We start from the raw sequence: 17191 nt of genomic DNA on the forward strand, positions 1-17191 counted from the left end.
GGTGACAGTCTCCTCTTTGGAACTAGATGAGCAAGGGACAAAAGGGTTTTAATAGTTTAGCCAAATTTATTGCAATAAGGCTACATCTCCTCTTCAAAACAGGATTAGCAAAGGGCAAAAGGATTTTATCATAGGATGCTACATTTGGGATTCCATTATTGCACTATGGGAAGGCATAGAGCATATGTTAGGGAAGAATGGAATTTCATGATTCAGCCCTTGAAGGATATGCGTTTAGATCCATATTTGAATTTGGGAATCTCAACCTTAATTAAGTAATGTGAATTCTAAAGTATACATTACTGGAGTCATAACCAATCAAATAAAATTGTCAAGGCTACCCACCCCTTTTTGCTATTTTCATGGAGGTTTAAGCAGCTCAATTTAAATGTGTCAAGATGTGTGGGACAATAATGGTGTCAAGTTTCTTTCTTAAAGGGAACTTATTGCTAAGTTTGGCCGTTCAATATGTGACTCAATGCTTGTCCATTGGTGTATCCTATTGTTTCTAGAGGGGCACACTTAGCAAAATCGATTGTAAAGGGGGCCTTGATCTACAATGACTTCAATGGCCACACGAGCTCCCTTTAACCAAAATTCATCGATTGCAACTACCCACGTCAATATCTCTGCACAATAAGCTAAACGAGTGATGGGGCCTTAGCACAACAAAAGGCAATGGAGATGAAAATTCACTATATTATGAGTCAAACCTCTAATTCGAAAAAAAATATCTTGCTTCTTGGGCTTATTCCCAACAAAAATTTGTGGACAAGGGATAAAGCACTAAAGTTAGGGTTGGTAATCAACCGTACGAAAATCTAGAGGGACGTCCAGAGGTTCTAGGGTTCATGCATGCTAGTGAGTGACTTCAACATGGTAGAATTCAAAGAGGATCATGCTCATTGCTATGTATTGTTGGGACTTGATGGATCACCCTCCACACTATCTCACACGGGCGGCTTCAAATGGGATCTACTGTTGAGGTGATTCGGACCGTCAGATTCTTCAATTCGAGCAGACTAGTAAATTCGGGGCAACTCTTGTGATTCAATCGTTGCACCAATTCAATTGTTCCTGGTCTACCTGGTGGTGTGGCTATGGATGGCAAGTTGTTGGGGCCTGGTCACAAACTCGGCGAGCAATATCATGCCTTAAAGCACAACCAAAGAAAAGAAAGGTCAGATATAAATGGGTCAGTCTGTAGCAACAATTGATCCATGCAGACAAAAATTTGGGCAACAGGCTTGCCACTCAACTGCTTGGGATGTTGCAAGGCATATTGTGGTTAAAAAAAATTTTGAATAAGCATTGCCTTAAGTACTCTTTACATCGCAAGTGTGCTGCATGAACCATGTTGCTGCGAACCCATCAAAAAATGTCCTCACCTCCATTGCTTCTGGTTGTCATGCCATATTGGTAGCTGTGTATGTTATCAATAGGATCAAATCAACTTTAGTTGGTAGGCTAGAATAGAGTTTAGGTCTAGTTTAGGGCTCTATTTTAGGTAGTAATTGAGTGATTGGTTTGTATAATTCACCTTTACCAGAATGTCGGCTAGCATAACCTTGGAAGACGGATTCTATGTGGCTGATTTGCGAATTCAGGACATATTGAGGCAACTTCCTAATGCAAAGAGCTTGAGAGGATGTCATGTTGTGATCTTCTTGCAACCCAAGGGTTGCAGACAAAAGGGCAAGATGAGAAGAGAGGGCAACTAAGGACCCCGTCAACTCCACCAATGTAAAGTAAACACTCAAGATATGGCCATATGACCAACACCATCTGCCTCTAACAACACACATAGCCCATGGTCGAGATATAAAAAATCAAATGATCGCAAGGCAATACAACTTTGTGGTGGTGCTTGTGTATGTTGGTTAGGATGTCATATAAGGAATAAATTTCATCGCGCATGGCAAATGATCTAGCAAAGCCAAAGAGTTTTGGTCACAATCTGTTGTTGATGAACGTAGTTTTCAAAGATATAGACAACCAGCAGAGTCCCGTAGCATACACAGAGATTGTGGCAAAGATTTCTCAATTCCTGTGTAACAAATCAAGCCCCACAGGAGGACAGACCCTTCAGCTTGGAAAAAGACAGCCTTCGCGATTATTGAACCGGCACCCCGACCAATGATGATCAAATACCTGAGCTAAATCATCCACTGGCAGCGTTGTATACTAGGTCTAGGACCGCAATGTACTCATTTTTTGCCCTTACATTGGGCGTCGACCACATGTTGGGGCTTTTACCCTAGTGTGGGCATTATGTTCAAGCAGTTGCTGGTGCAATAATGGCATAGTTAGTTGGAGCCGTTGTTTGCAATAAATGTCAGCTTAAGCTTCTAGTTTCAAACGATGAGAGGAGGGAACAAATATTCCCAAAATTTTCAAAGACAAGTATAGACATTGAGAACTAGGTCAAGTTTGACAAATTGCTTTCTAGGAAAGGCAAGGTTAGGGGTAGTGTTGTTTAAGGAAAAGGAGTTTTCCTTCAATTCCCCTTGTAAGCTAGTTCATGGGCAATCCTTCAGCTACCCTAGTAAAAAGCTGATAAGAGGCTCACTCAAGTGAAGGCCTCAACCTCAAATCCCTCGAGACATTGATGCGTATTTCAAGTGTGAAGATAATCATTGGTTGGGAAACTTGTACGATAAAATAACAGCAAGTAGGATCTTGTAAAGTAGAGAAACATTGCACAATAGAAACAATTAAAAATTCCTTACAAAGGCCTCCAAAAATCATTCGCACGCGTGAGGAAGGCTTCTCTTAAAATGCAATTTCACCTTGAAAGCCTCTTACATTATGGAAGATATCGGCATGGTTGGGAAAATTCACTATGTTGGAGAAAGCATTCATTTTTGGTGTGAATCGAACAAGAACGTCCTGGCGGTGGTCTCATGGATATGTATGACAAATGTGTTGCCATCACGTAAGTAGAGAGTTCTAACATTTTGAGCATTTTTTAGCAAATGCAAAGCAGAGGTCTTTCTCTATTCAGAATTCATTTACACATGCACCTTTTAAGGCCTGTGGCCTCACACAATACCACCTCCACGAGGTGGTTCACTCAAGCTGAGCTGAGAGACCAGCACTTGTTGCAAATCCCACTTAGCACATAATCTTCAGCATTGTTTACCGAGTTAATCTCACTTCCATAAAATATTTTCATTAAACTGTGGTTGCTACCCATTATATACAACCTCCATTTACCATAATTGGATGCAAAGCTGTGAATGTTGTTTTCCACTTTGCAAAGCGATAATTGTTGTTTTCTGCGAACTCCAATCATTTTAGCACTTCTGAATTCCAATAATGCATTGCGTAGCATCTTGAGAGTCGAAAAACACTTATCCACTTTACTTGTAAGATTCATTTAGCTGGAGGTAGATTATATACCATCAATTCAGTCAGTCAATAAAATCCAATCGTGCTTACAAGAAAATAAAATTAAGGGTGCAGATATTTGAGAGAAATAAACTTCACAGACAGATGTATTTCAGAAAATGAGTCATCACAAACCTTGGACAATGTTGACATTTATCAAAAACTTGAGAGCAAGCATATTCTGCAAGTATCCATGCAGGAAGTTGGCAAGAAGGCCATCACTCACTATGGAATTGCGAGTACTCGGGACTCCAAAAGTGAGTCATGAACCAATCAACTGAAACTGCTGCAAGGAACACCATTTCTTCAGGTAGGCTTCAAAACATATCTTAAAAAAATCTCATCCAAAGCAAGCTATATATGTCATTTTTTGGTATATAAACTTGGAAAAATATCGACAATGCCAAATCGGCTGTAACAAAAATATTGTCTCAAGAATCGATGATAACAAAACCACCAGCCTTAAAGAAAGCATTCACAACAAAGGGCGACAACTGTTTTAAAGTAAAGTGGGTGACAAAGCTGTTTTTAAGGTATCAACAAATTAACAAAAACCACTCTACAAGGTTTCCAGAAGGTATGCTTTTGATGGGGGGCCCTCGATGGAAACAATGTAACCAAACTTGCGACTCCAAAACAAATGGACAAATAGAACAAAGTTGAGAACTTCACTGCCTTCCACATCAGAAAAAATTACAATGCTAGGCATACTACCTGGCACCTTTAGAGGTGATACCGAAAACAAGCCTCGTTGAGCTGTAAGGCTTGCTTGCATTACAATCAATGGGCATACTGCAGATGCATTGCTGCCTGCCTACCAGAAGTATAACTGCATGTAGCCCCGTCTTTAGCAAAAAATTGTTGGGATAATGAATCGTGTCACCAATACCCCCCTCTTGATCGACCCCGCCTGCCACCACGAGAACCTCGAAATGCACCCCGGCTACCTCGCGGGAGTCCTGCTAGTGCACGATTAACAAGAGCGGGAGGCGCATCATCACCACGACCTTTCTTTAAACCTGCACCATTTTCACTTGTGGCAGTTCGCTTTGTTCTGAAAACAAGAGAATACAAGGAGTCAGAGCAGAAAATCTTAGCAGATTGCAGCAAGCCATAGAATCTCTGGAATACCCTGCATTTTCATTGCCGGCCGCAGCAGCCTTCGGAGACTCTTTCCAAGACGGGCTTATTTTCTTGTCTTCATTAAAAACAGGAGATTTCTGATGTAGGGGCTGGTGATTTAAAACAGCAAGTTAGCCTAAAAATGTAGCATATTTTTATAAATCCTCAAAAGATCAGCAAAGTCATTGACCTTCGTCAAGGCTAAAATGTTGTTGCAAGTTCTCAATCCTGCATTTGTCTTCGCTTTTTTGGCACTCTGCACGTGCATACAAACTCAGTTACATGTTGATCAGAAAGTGATCATCACAAACAAATTGAAGGGCACTAACCACTTCATTTTTTGCTGCTTCATCCTTTGCAGCAGACATGGCCTTCCCAAACTCACCAACCCCTTGTGTCAACTTCTTGTTTGTGGCTATAGCCAACTCTTCAACAACTGTTAGTCTGAAGTACAGAGATTATTCAAAATTAATATATGAATCACTCCTTTAAAGATCATAACCCTAGCTCCCCTCAGTGTTCGTAGGTATACTTTAAAAGACAACCATGCGGTTGCAAACGCCAATGCTTCTTTTCCCAGTCCCAAACAAATGAGCTATTTGGCTTTCTAAAACAAGAATAGTGAAGGAGGGAGTTGGGCATACATTTGACTTTTGCATGTGAGCATTGAAATCTTTTTTGGCAATTTAGTTTGTAATGGGTCCTTTCATTTAAGAGCCTCATATGGGTCCTTTTCATTTTAATTGGTTTAGAATACCATCGTGACCTTTGCCTTGTTTCAATTGGTGAGGATTGATTGTGCCGATCTATGTGAAGAAGATTCCATTAGCTAGCATGTCTAAGTTACGAGCCTCTTTGCTTCGTCAAGCTCATAAATGTTATCATCTATTTCAGCATAGCGCTGCCTCCACGTGACCAGACACTTCAACATCAGATACTATTTGCAAATTTCTTAGCTGAACCCCCTTGAGCTGCCGAACTTTCCATCCCAACAAAGATGCAGGAGACCAAGTAAATGTAAGTGATACCTTTCAGTAAAATCCTTGAAAAGCTCTGAAAAATCTTCTCCCAACCTATCAGATGGTTGACCAGTTACAATCTTATAACCACACAAGCTGTTCGTCGTGTTAGAAGTCTGTCAGAGTGACAACAAGGATCTAGATAAGTTCAGAACCTTATCCAGAAGAAGCCCTAAAAGCCGGCCAGTAAGAACCTTTAACAATTCAAGAAATTAAAATTGTGGTATCAGCAGCCAGATAACAATAGACAGAGGCTTTAGGACAGTCACCTTACTGGCAAGCTGATGAAAAGTATAAAGCAGACACTCCACAAAAGAGTAATTGAATTCCTCATTTGTCTTCTTCCTGGGCATGTATTTCTGAAACCGATATATATGTGACAGTGATAAGATTAAGTATGTTTTGTTTCTCACGTCTAATGAACCCTCAGAAACAACCCAAAAAGAAGTAAAACACAAGACCTTTAAAAGCTGTAGAACAGGAGGAAGTAACTGCCTTGCATCTTGTGCAGTCGCGTGTGGAGAGCTTTCGGCAAGATTCTTTAGCAAATCAAGCTTTTTTTCTTCCGAAAGCTGCAAGACCAGCCAAAGAAAAGTGATGGACCTTCCAGAAGTTCTTGTTTGCAGTTCAGGCAATAAGGATGCTTAGGCCGCAATCACGTCTTGAAAGTGACGCAAAAATAGAATCTAGTAAAGAATTTCAAGTAAAAGCTGCTCACCTTGTCAAATACAGGCAGTAGATGTTTGTTGATATAGTTTAAAAATTTGCTATTTGAGGCACCACGCTGCAAATCATTGCCACAATTTTAATAAATCCCTTCAGTTCAACAACAATATAGCACAAGTTGCCATGTCTTACCATATAAATTGGAATAGCCAAATATAAACAGGACATAAGCCTGTCTAAATGGTCCGTATCAGAAACCTATTAAAAAAATCACAACTTAGTCAACATAACTAAATGATATAGCAGTTGACATCGAGATAATTGGTATTTACATTGAACTGTGCATCTAAATCGGCTTGACCCTCTACTATTTCTAAAAGCTCTTGAATCCGTTCAGGCGGTGCGCCCTCCCCAAAAATGGAAAGGCCTTTCAGAAAATCCATGAACATCTTGAATTCGGCTCCTGTTACATCCTGCAAGCTCTGCACATGAAAAGTAAAATTGAGAACATAATGTATGTGTATATACAAGGGATATAGAGAAAGTACCATCTCCCTTACTTTCTTGATTAAGTCTGTTATATGCTTCTCCATCTCTTCTTGTGGTTTCAGTAACTCCGTCTTCAATGGAAACACCTGCCCAACAGAGCCGATAATTACAGACAATGCCGTAATACATGGACTAGTAAGACAGGATAAACATAATGGGCTACGACCTTGTCCCTTATGAATAGAAGTACTTTCTCTCGAACATTTTCATCGGAGCTTTCAATATGCTTGAACAACACAGTCAAGGAAGCTGTCAATGTTAGAAAAAAGTCTTCAGTTATGAGGATTCTGCCCAATGTGCCTTGCTACCCACTCCTGCCTGTCTTCAATGTTGATCGCAAGACAAATTTTCCTCATATGCATGTGCACGAGCGCACCTCTCTCTCTCTCTCTCTCTCTCTCTCTCTCTCTCTCTCTCTCTCTCTCTCTCTCTCTCTCTCTCTCTCTCTCTCTCTCTCTCTCTCTCTCTCTCTCTCTCTCTCTCTCTCTCTCTCTCTCTCTCTCTCTCTCTCTCTCTCTCTCTCTCTCTCTCTCTCTCTCTCTCTCTCTCTCTCTCTCTGTGTGTGTGTGTGTGTGTGTGTGTGTGTGTGTGTGTGTGTGTGTGTGTGTGTGTGTGTGTGTGTGCGTGCGCGCGCGCGTGGGAGCACATGTGAACCATGTTGTACGTATTCTCGTAGTTTGAAAAAATTCAAGATGACCTTTGGAATCTTGACGAAGAACAGACATCAGTGCCTTCTGGACAGCATCTTTCTCCAAGCTCTCCTCTGAAAATCGACATCATCCTCCAATCAAGTTAATACGTTGGAGTTCATTAAACCCATGTTCCCACACAACTACTATTTTTGAAGTTTAAGTTGCAAACACAATCAAGCATACAGGAATTTCTACTAGAAAGAAATTTCAATTAACTTTCTATCCCAGGTTGAAACCATTAGCTGAAACCGCCGCTTGCACATCTCAAAACATATAGGCCCAGAGTTACTGCTAGCCAAGATTAAGGGCAAGAAGACGAACATCGCAAAGCGAGACATTCCCACTCAGGGCCCACTACAACATCATTGCCCAATAGAGGCTAAAAGATTCAATACATGCCCCCCCCCCCCCCCCCCCCCTTTCTCTCCCAAAAATCACACGAACACATGAGCATATATCAACACAAAGGTCTGCAAACAAAGTCTATTTTAGAACTTCAGGGTGCTTGGGGGTCGCCACTACCAAGTAGGCGAGTTCCATAGCGAAGGAGTGCGTAAGGAGATCGTTTCCATTGCATCAATCTGCTGTTTTTCTCTGTTTTCAGCCCATAAACATCGTAGACAGGGCTGATTTATGAGAAGGAACCCAAAAACACATCTCTTTTCTGTGTAGGATTGAAAGAGAGGGTTCTTTCCATAGAGATCAGAAAAGGGCTTTGTGGGGACACAGCCAGATCGGCCCAAGGGTTTCGCACCCTAGGTTTCGGGAGTGGGTCCACACATCTAAGAATGGTCGACTCTTGTGAACAAGTAGTGTAACAAACTCCCAAGTCGGGAATCTGGCACGACGAGAAACTGAAAATCACTTAATACTTTAAATCACAACTGAGAGAGACAACACGGCCTAGCGTAGTTCCATGCCTAGAGGTATGGGCCCCAAAGTTTGGCACCCCTTTTTATATTAATTCTTGGCTCCAAGGGTCCTCTCTCTCTTAGTGCTCCCAAGCCAATATGAGGAGAGGAGACCCTGGCAATTCATTTAAAGGTCTCGTGCCCAAAAGCAATACATGAAAAGCTTCAAGTTCCAAAAGTATTGAACCCAAAAGCATCAGTGAGAAGCACCACAAATCGCAGAAATTCTGTACGTTGTGCAACGTCAGCCGTCGGCGTGCTTTGAGGGATCAAACATAAGCCAGGGACCAGTTCAGTAGACATTGACGCACTAGACAACACATATCCAGCACTTGCACAAAGACGACAACCACTGAATATTCAAATCACATTCACATCACTAATTCCGTCGAGATCTCGGATCATGATCATGATCAATCGGAAACGTACATAGCAATCACATTTAGATCTATCATTGATCTCCACAAATGTTTCGATTGACTAAATCTTGTTACTACCATGTTCATCTCATCTCTCCGGAAAACAAGACCAAAATGCTGCAGTCATTTCGTCTTTCAAACATGCACTCAAACACTATTCACATGAAAGAGCACATGTTATCAGATTCATTTCGGGAATTCCTAGTTCGAAGTACTTCTTTCATAAAGGCTTACATAACGGCATACAGCACAATACTATCAGCCCATCAGTATCCCTGAAATCCAAAGGAAAATCAGTGACTTTATTCTATATGGGTAATCTGTGACAAAGACGACAGCCACTAAATATTCAAACCACATTCACATCACTAATTCCGTCGAGATCTTGGATCATGATCAATCGACAACGTTTATCAATCACAGCTAGATCTATCATTGATCTCCACAAATGTTTCGATTGACTAAATCTTGTTGCTACCATGTCCATCTCATCTCTTCGGAAAACAAGACCAAAATGCTGCAGTCATTTCGTCTTTCAAACATACACTCAAACACTACTCACATGAAAGAGCACATGTATCAGATTCATTTCGGGCATTCCTAGTTGGAGGTACTTGTTTCATAAAGGTATACATAAAGGCATACGACACAATACTATCAGCCCATCAGTATTTCTGAAATCTAAAGGGAAATCGGTGACTTTATTCTATATGGGTAATCTGTGACAAAGGAGCAGAGTAACTCTACTCTTGTGCAGTCCCGTCTGCATCAGATTCAACCCTGCTGATCTCCAAGATCTCTCGAAATAGTCGAAGCTAAACCGAAAGCCTCAAGGTAAAGTTCTAGTATCTAAGGAGTATCTGCTAGGCCCTCCTCCTCCATCCACTTCGCATCCAATGCCGGAATGTTCTTGAATTTAACTAAGAACGCCGTGTCACTTTACCTTTAGCTTTCCTTTCCTTGTGAAGCCAGTATCTGTCATGAGGCTGTGGCCACCACTAACCTTAGTTGTTGGTTCTTTTCCTTGATTTTTATTTAATTTTTGGGACCCTCTTTTTGAAGTCACAAATGGCCGGACATTGTGTGGCCAGTGTGAAACAACCGACAGCCGAGAGTTTCGCCCGCAGTCGGGAAGGGCAGGTCGCCATGAGATGGTTAGGCACGACGGCACTGGAATCCGGGCAATAAAAGGGTGTCTAGGCTCAGTTCAAAGTTAGGCCCCTCGCTACACTTAATAAGTCGGTGGGTACTAGGAATTTAACTCAAAAGAGGCAAAGTGGACACTTGGTGGCTACAGAGCAAATTCCAAGTCAGCATGAAGAGGGCACCCAAAATGAGAGAGGGGGCTCATTTGACTTTAATAAGTGAACTACTGTGTGTGTGAGTAGTGGGTGCAGGTGATCACAGCTTTAATGGAAAGCTTGCCTTCTCCCTTGTCTTATGTAGCGCGATGATTCCGCTCTGGTGCATCTCTCTCCCCCTTTCAACACAAAAATGTCATGCCCCACTCGAGGGCTTTTCATCTGTATGTACAGTTGTGTGGGTTCATGCACGATTGCCAAGGCAAGAGCCTCTTGCACAAGTATTGGATTAGCTAGCTGTTAATCCTCCACAGGTACGGGTGAATTCGGAGAGATCTCACGCGAGAAATCTTGTCAGATTCAAAGGGCAAGTAGCCCTACAGGTGAGGGAGCTCGAGGGCTTGCTACGGATGCGACCGGCACGAGAAACGGAGTCAAAAACAGAAAAATACAGCCTGCTGTGTATTTTTGCGAGTTTAGGGTTTTGACCCTAATTGATCCCTAATACCCCTAGGACCTTCGGGGAAGCGTTGGGATCAATGTACAAATGATTGGGTGCATTTTCAGGACAGAAAACAGAGAATTCAGCGTGCTGCAGAGGAAAGTGCCCGTATGCACCGAGAAAGTCACCTTTGGCATGGGGATTTTGTCTGTGAAGCCTCCTACTGCGGTTATGCTACCGAAATCGGGTTAGAGTAAGCCATTTTCAACCCGGTAAAAGCGGGACTGCGCGTGAGAACTTGCAGGTTTTCTCCAAAGTTTTATAATAATAAAGAAATACCGAACGGGGCGCCAGCCTTTGGGGCCTACACGGTGTCATTGTCTACTTGGTAGCACTCTAGCTGCCAAGCCGTGCTTTGTTTAAAGTGTTAATTCCGGTCAAGGTTTATTTGTGAAGTGTTCCTCTGAGTCGTAAAGTCAAGTAAAGTTATCAAGTAAAGAATCGGGTGAAAGCGCCCTACGGGCCGGTTTCATGGTTCCGTTGTCACAAGGCTGTGGCAACCACTAACCTTAGTTGTTGGTTTCTTTTCCTTGATTTTTATTTAATTTTTGGTACCCTCTTTTGAAGTCATAAATGGCCGAACATTGTGTGGTCAGTGTGAAACGGCCGACGGCCAAGAGCTTCACCCGCGGTCGGGAAGGGCAGGTCGCCACGAGATGATCAGGAAAGTCGGCACTAGAATCCGAGCAGTAAAAGGGTGTCTAGGCTCAGTTCAAAGTCATTTAGGCCCTTCACTACACTTAATAAGTCGGTGGGTACTAGGAGTTCAACTTAAAAGAGGTAAAGTGGACACTTGGCGGCTACAGAGCAAATTTCCAAGTCAGCATGAAGAGGGCGCCCAAAATGAGAGGGGACTGATTTGACTTTAATAAGTGAACTACTGTGTGTGTGAGTGGTGGGTGCAGGTGATCACAACTTTAAGGGAAAGCTTGCCTTCTCCCTTGTCTTATGTAGCGCGATGATTCCACTCTCGTGCATCTCTCTCCTCCTTTCAATACAAAAATGTCATGCCCCGCTCGAGGGCTTTTTATCTGTATGTACAGTAGTGTGGGTTCATGTGCGATTGCCAAGGCAAGAGCCTCTTGCACATGTACTGGATTAGCTAGTTGCTAATTCGCCACAGGTACAAGTGAAGAGAGATTTCACGCGAGAAATCTCGTCGGATTCAAAGGGCAAGTAGCCCTACAAGTGCGGGAGCTGGAGGGCTTGGTACGGATGAGATTGGCACGCGAAACGGAGCCCAAAACAAAAAAATACAGCCTGCTGTGTATTTTTGCAGGTTTAAGGGTTTGACCATAATTGATCCATAATACCCCTAGGACCTTCGGGGAAGCATTGGGATCACTGTATAGGTGACTGGGTGCAATTTCGGGGCAGAGAACTGAGAATTCAGCGTGCTGCATTCTTGCCAGCTTTGGAAAAGTGCCCGTATGCGCCGGGAAAGTCACCTTTGGCATGGGGATTTTGTCTGTGAAGCCTCCTATTGTGGTTATGCTGCCAAAATCGGATTAGAGTAGGCCATTTTCAGCCCGGTAAAAGTGGAACAACGCGTAGGAACTTGCAACTTTTCTCCCAAGCTTTATAATAATAAAGAAATACCGAAAGGGGCGCCTGTCTTTGGGGCCTACAAGGTGTCACTGCTTCTTGGTAGTACTCTAGCTGCCAAGTCGTGCTTTGTTTGAAGTGTTAATTCCGGTCACAGGTTTATTTGTGAAGTCTTCCTCTCTGTCGTAAAGTCAAGTAAAGTTATCAAGTAAAGAATCGGGTGAAAGCTAAAGTCTATCGCCCTATGGGCCGGTTTCAGTATTTGTTCTAGAACGAGAATCTCCTCGCTCTCTTCTACTTCAAGTTGCTCCTTAGGCTCCTTGTCCACTAGCACCTCACCTTTGAAAGGTTTCAACAAACTCACAAGAAAAGCATTATGAATCTTCCAAGTATCTGGCAACTTTAGTCTGGCAAGTATCATTGATCTTCTCTTGAATCTGGAAAGGGCCATAGTATCGCATACTTAGCAATGGAAAAAGCCGCTCCTTCCCTTTTCGTTTCTGTAGGCGTGCCTTTTCAAACCGTAAGAGCACCCAATCATCTTCCTTCGGCTACAAGTCGCATCGATGCTTGTTTGCTGCCTTCTTATGCCATGCCTGAGACTTCTCAAGAGGCTCACGAGCCTTGGCAAAAGCCGTGTCCAGATTTGGAGTGTATTGGTCTGCTTCAAAAATCTTATCCCTTGGTGCTTAGAAACGGTGGTACCTTCTTAGCACCCTCAATTACCTCGAGTGGTGCCTTCCCTGTCGATGAATGATTGTATTGTTGTAGGCAAGGCAAACTCCACCAAGGGCAAATACTTGTCCCATTGAGTCTTCTGATCTAAAATATAAGACTTCAATAAATCCAAAACCACTCAATTGGCTATCTCCGATTGTCCGTCTCTCTGTGGGTGGAGCGAGGATGAGAATTGCAACCGCGTGCCAATGTGCAAATGTTCTCCACATTGCCCTCCAAAACAAACTAGTGAATTGAGAATCTCTGTCTGAAACAATGGACTCAAACATACCATGTAATCGGATGATCGGGCTTAGCAGTCTTCTTTACCAGAATGAAGTGGGCCTGTAACAAGCTTGGACACTCCAAGTGAAGATTCTACCGCGACACAGCAGAGATTCACTTCAAAACAGTTCACAATTCACAATTGATTCGACACGGCCTGGCGAAGTTCCATGCCTAGAGATATTGGCCCCAAGGAATGGCGCCCCTTTCGGTATTTCTTTTTGTATTAATCTGAATTCAAAGTACAAGGGAGTGGGAGGGTTCTCACTCTTAGACTTTGCGTCCAGATGCTCTGCAGGGTGGGAGCCCTGCCCACACTTATAAAGGTTTACAAGGAATGCTATAGCAGAGCCCCAAAAGTTGCCATACTTTAAAAGCTTAAAAGTAAAGCAAATATTCCAAAGCTCTCTCTCTCTCAAGCATTGCGTAGAACTTAGGTAGCCAAAAGCTGCAAATTCAAAAGCTTCTTTCTTTAAAAATCCACTTCAAATAAAGCAACTTATTCCAAAGCCTCTCCCAAAAGCTTGCATAGAAATTCAGGATCGCTTTATTCCGTACAAATCAGCCAGCTTTTCCGTACGTACTGCCACGTCAACTGCCCAGCGTAGAAAGCGCCGTAAATCACGAGATTTTGCACGTCAGCATGTCAGCGGATTTTTCGGGATCTAGCCAGCTGGGGAGGGTGTGTGAATCTGCTGTTGAGCCATACCGTGCCACATCATGCCACGTGACCAGTTTGTGATATACCCCCCTCTTGAAAGCATTGTAATCGACGCCTGCAAAACAAACAGAGGCAATAAACTGCCGTAGCAAACACTGACTGTTAGTACCGACGCACTAGGAACAACACATCTAGCACATGTACCAATCGACAGTCACATCACAGGACATCACTTGACATCACAGGACAAATCACATTCAACAATCATTCCAATCTCAGACCATGATTAATTGGCAACATATTTAGCAATCGCATCTAGATCTACTCGGGACCTCATAGATGCCCGATTAACTAATCCTTATTGCAACCATGTCTATTGAAATCTTTCAGATCGAAATGCTGCAGTCATTTCGTCTATCACTTCTTGCACTTAGACAAGTCAAGAACAAATCAGTATCATATTATCAAGAATTCCAGTTCATAAAGTCATACAGCAGAATATTGTCAGCTCACATTATCCCTAAAACTCAAAAGAGACATCAGTGACTTCAGTATCAAAATCGGAGCAATCTGTTGACAAAGGAGTGGAGTGACTCCCCTCTTGTGCATGCCCACTGCACCAAATTCGCCCAGCTGAGTTTGGGGTTCTATTTTTTAATACACTATGCTAAACCAAAAGCTTCAAGGTAAAGGTTCACAATCTGAGGAGTATCTGTCAGGTCCTCCTGCTCCATCCACTTCGCATCCAATGCGAGATCATTCTTGAATTTAACCAAGAATGGCCTTATCATTTTACCTTTTACCTTTCTTTCTTTATGTGCCAAAATCTGTTCTGGAACAAGTATCTCCTCATTTTCCTCCACTTCGGGTTGCTCATCAGGCTCTACATCATCGGGCACATCGCCTTTAAAAGGCTTCAAGAGACTCACATAAAAAGCATTGTGAATCCTCCAAGTATCGGGCAGCTTCAGTCGAAAGGAGATATCATTTATCTTTTCAGAAATCTGACATCATTTATCTTTCAAAAATCTGGAAAGGTCCATAGTATCTCATACTAAGGTTTGAAAAAAGCCGCTCCTTTCCCTTTTTCTTTCTCAGGCGTGCGTTCTCAAAACGTAAGAGCACCCAATCGTTCTCCTTTAATTTCAAATCGGGACGATGTCGATCTGCTGCCTTTTTGTGTCTTTCTTGAGATTTCTGCAAAGCCTCCCGGACCTTGGCAAAAGCTGTGTCCAAGTCTCGTGTGTACTCATCGTCTTCAAAAATCTTATCTTTCTTGCTTAGGAAGGATGGAACCTTCGTAGCACCTTCAATAATCTCAAATGGCGCCTTCCCCGTCGAAGAGTGTATCGTGTTATTGTAGGCAAATTCCACCAAAGGTAAATAGTTTTCCCATTGAATCTTTTCATCCGAGATGTAAGACTTCAATAAATCTAGTACCACTGAATTAGCATATTCTCTAATTGCCCGTCAGTCTGCGGGTGGAACGATGACGAGAACTACAACGGTGTGCCAATGTTCTCCCAAATTGCCTTCCAAAACAAACTCGTGAATCTAGGGTCTCTGTCGGAGACAATCGTCTCAAGCATGCCATGTAATCTGAAGATCTAGGCCATAAACAGTCTCGCTAAGTGATCCGGCTTAATTGTTTTCTTCACTGGAATGAAATGAGCTTGCTTGCTAAATCTGTCAATAACAGTCCAGATACCATCGTGCCCACTCTGTGTGCTCGGGAGATCAAAAATGAAATCCATTGCAATACTTTCCCGAGGGCGGTTGAGTATGGGTAAAGGGAGTAACAATCCCTGTACTTTATGCCTGTCAAACTTGACCTTCTGGCATACCAAGCAATTGCGTACAAAATTGTCCACGTCCTTCTTGAGTCTCGGCCAAAAGAAGTATCTCTCCACACCTTTCAAGGTGGTAGCAATACCGCGGTGACCCATAAAAGGTGCACAATGGCATTCGGTTAAAACCTTTTCCCTCAACGGCTGTGTAACGTGTCACAAATTGGTGACGTGTCCTGCTTGGGCGACAAAGGACACCCCGGTAGAAAATACTGACATGGCTGCGGATTTCCGAAGGGGCTGACACGTGGCACTGTTGTACGCAATCCCGTGATTTCCGACAACTGTACGGACTTCCGTGGTAGGCGGGCTTATCAACGACAGCTTTTGCTACTTTATGCTACGCAATTGAAGAATGAGAGAGAGAGAGAGAGAGAGAGAGAGAGAGAGAGAGAGAGAGAGAGAGAGAGAGAGAGAGAGCGCTTTTCTTTGCTTTATTCCCTCTCAAGAGAGAGAGAGAGAGAGAGAGAGAGAGAGAGAGAGAGAGAGAGAGAGAGAGAGCGCTTTTCTTTGCTTTATTCCCTCTCAAGAGAGAGAGAGAGAGAGAGAGAGAGAGAGAGAGAGAGAGAGAGAGAGAGAGAGAGAGATGGTGAAAAGCAAAAGGCTTTTGCTTTATTTTTAAAGCTTTTGATTTTCAGCTTTTGGGCTCTGCTTTTAGCATCCCTTGTAATCTATAAATAAGCAGGTAGGCCTCTCACAACTCAGAGCATCTGGACGCGAGTCTGAGTCTAAGTGCCTGCCCGCACTCTTGTACATTGAACACAGATTAATACATAAAGAAATACCGAAAGGGGCGCCAGTCTTTGGGGCCAATATCTCTAGGCGCAGAACTCCGCCGGGCCAGTGTCGAATCAGTTGTGAACTCTGAATTGTTTTGAAGTGGTTATTTGTGCTGTCGCGGGTAGATTCTCGACTTGGAGTGATCAAGTCTGTTACAGTGGTATCAGAGCACGGCCGATTTCTCTTCTACAAGAAATCCGATCCCTATTTTTTTTCCGCGGCACCTATGGCTTCAAGCAAAGATCAATCGACTCCCTCTGCATCCGGAGATGCGAGAAGGGATCACAACGAAGATTCAAGCAAGGAGTATGGCCCGCCTCTGCCTACTCAGGAGGAGCGTCGAGAGATGGAGCGTCGATGATTGATCGGCGACGCAACAAAGATGATGCTCAATTTTGAGAAGGACCCAAAATTTGCAAAATATATGAGCGAGACCTCTTTCGAGGAGGTGTACGCGTAGTCGCGGCAGACCACAAAACCACCCAAGAAACCTCCTACTCCCAGGATGTACACGAAGCAAGAATTAGAAGAGGTGGTTGATGCACGAATTGCTCAGCTTTTTCACGCACAAAACAAAGCTAAAAAGCACGACAAAAAGCAGAAGAAAGGCGCTGACTTCTCGGGTTATTTGGATCGTCCGTCTACTTTTGAATCGGCAAAGAAACAGAAGAAGCGTGTTCAATTTGAAGGAGTACCCAGTTCTTTTTCTTCTTCTTCTTCTTCTTCTTCTTCTTCTTCTGACAGTTCTTCTAGCTCATCTGACTCGAGCGAAGAAGACTGAAAAG

At 43.1% G+C, this 17191-nt stretch overlaps 1 protein-coding gene across 2 annotated transcripts in view; it reads right to left on the reverse strand.

The window, feature by feature from the left end:
• Nucleotides 1–3747: 3747 nt before the first annotated feature.
• LOC147427880 (apoptosis inhibitor 5-like protein API5) overlaps nt 3748–17191 on the reverse strand; it is a 59487-nt gene continuing 46043 nt past the window's right edge. For both annotated transcript variants that reach the window (XM_086496338.1, XM_086496339.1), the window contains 13 exons: nt 7444–7509; nt 6913–6995; nt 6758–6832; nt 6530–6679; nt 6390–6455; nt 6250–6315; nt 5993–6103; nt 5801–5890; nt 5541–5647; nt 4842–4956; nt 4703–4768; nt 4522–4622; nt 3748–4444 (listed from right to left, as the gene is read on the reverse strand). In XM_086496338.1, coding sequence (XP_086352464.1) covers nt 4270–4444; nt 4522–4622; nt 4703–4768; nt 4842–4956; nt 5541–5647; nt 5801–5890; nt 5993–6103; nt 6250–6315; nt 6390–6455; nt 6530–6679; nt 6758–6832; nt 6913–6995; nt 7444–7509 — 1271 coding nt within the window. In that variant the 3' untranslated portion in view covers nt 3748–4269. The remainder of the gene's footprint in view (nt 4445–4521; nt 4623–4702; nt 4769–4841; nt 4957–5540; nt 5648–5800; nt 5891–5992; nt 6104–6249; nt 6316–6389; nt 6456–6529; nt 6680–6757; nt 6833–6912; nt 6996–7443; nt 7510–17191) is intronic.

Source organism: Adiantum capillus-veneris, chromosome 23 (assembly GCF_014529385.1).
Source record: "Adiantum capillus-veneris isolate H3 chromosome 23, ASM1452938v2, whole genome shotgun sequence".
NCBI classification, from domain to species: domain Eukaryota; kingdom Viridiplantae; phylum Streptophyta; class Polypodiopsida; order Polypodiales; family Pteridaceae; genus Adiantum; species Adiantum capillus-veneris.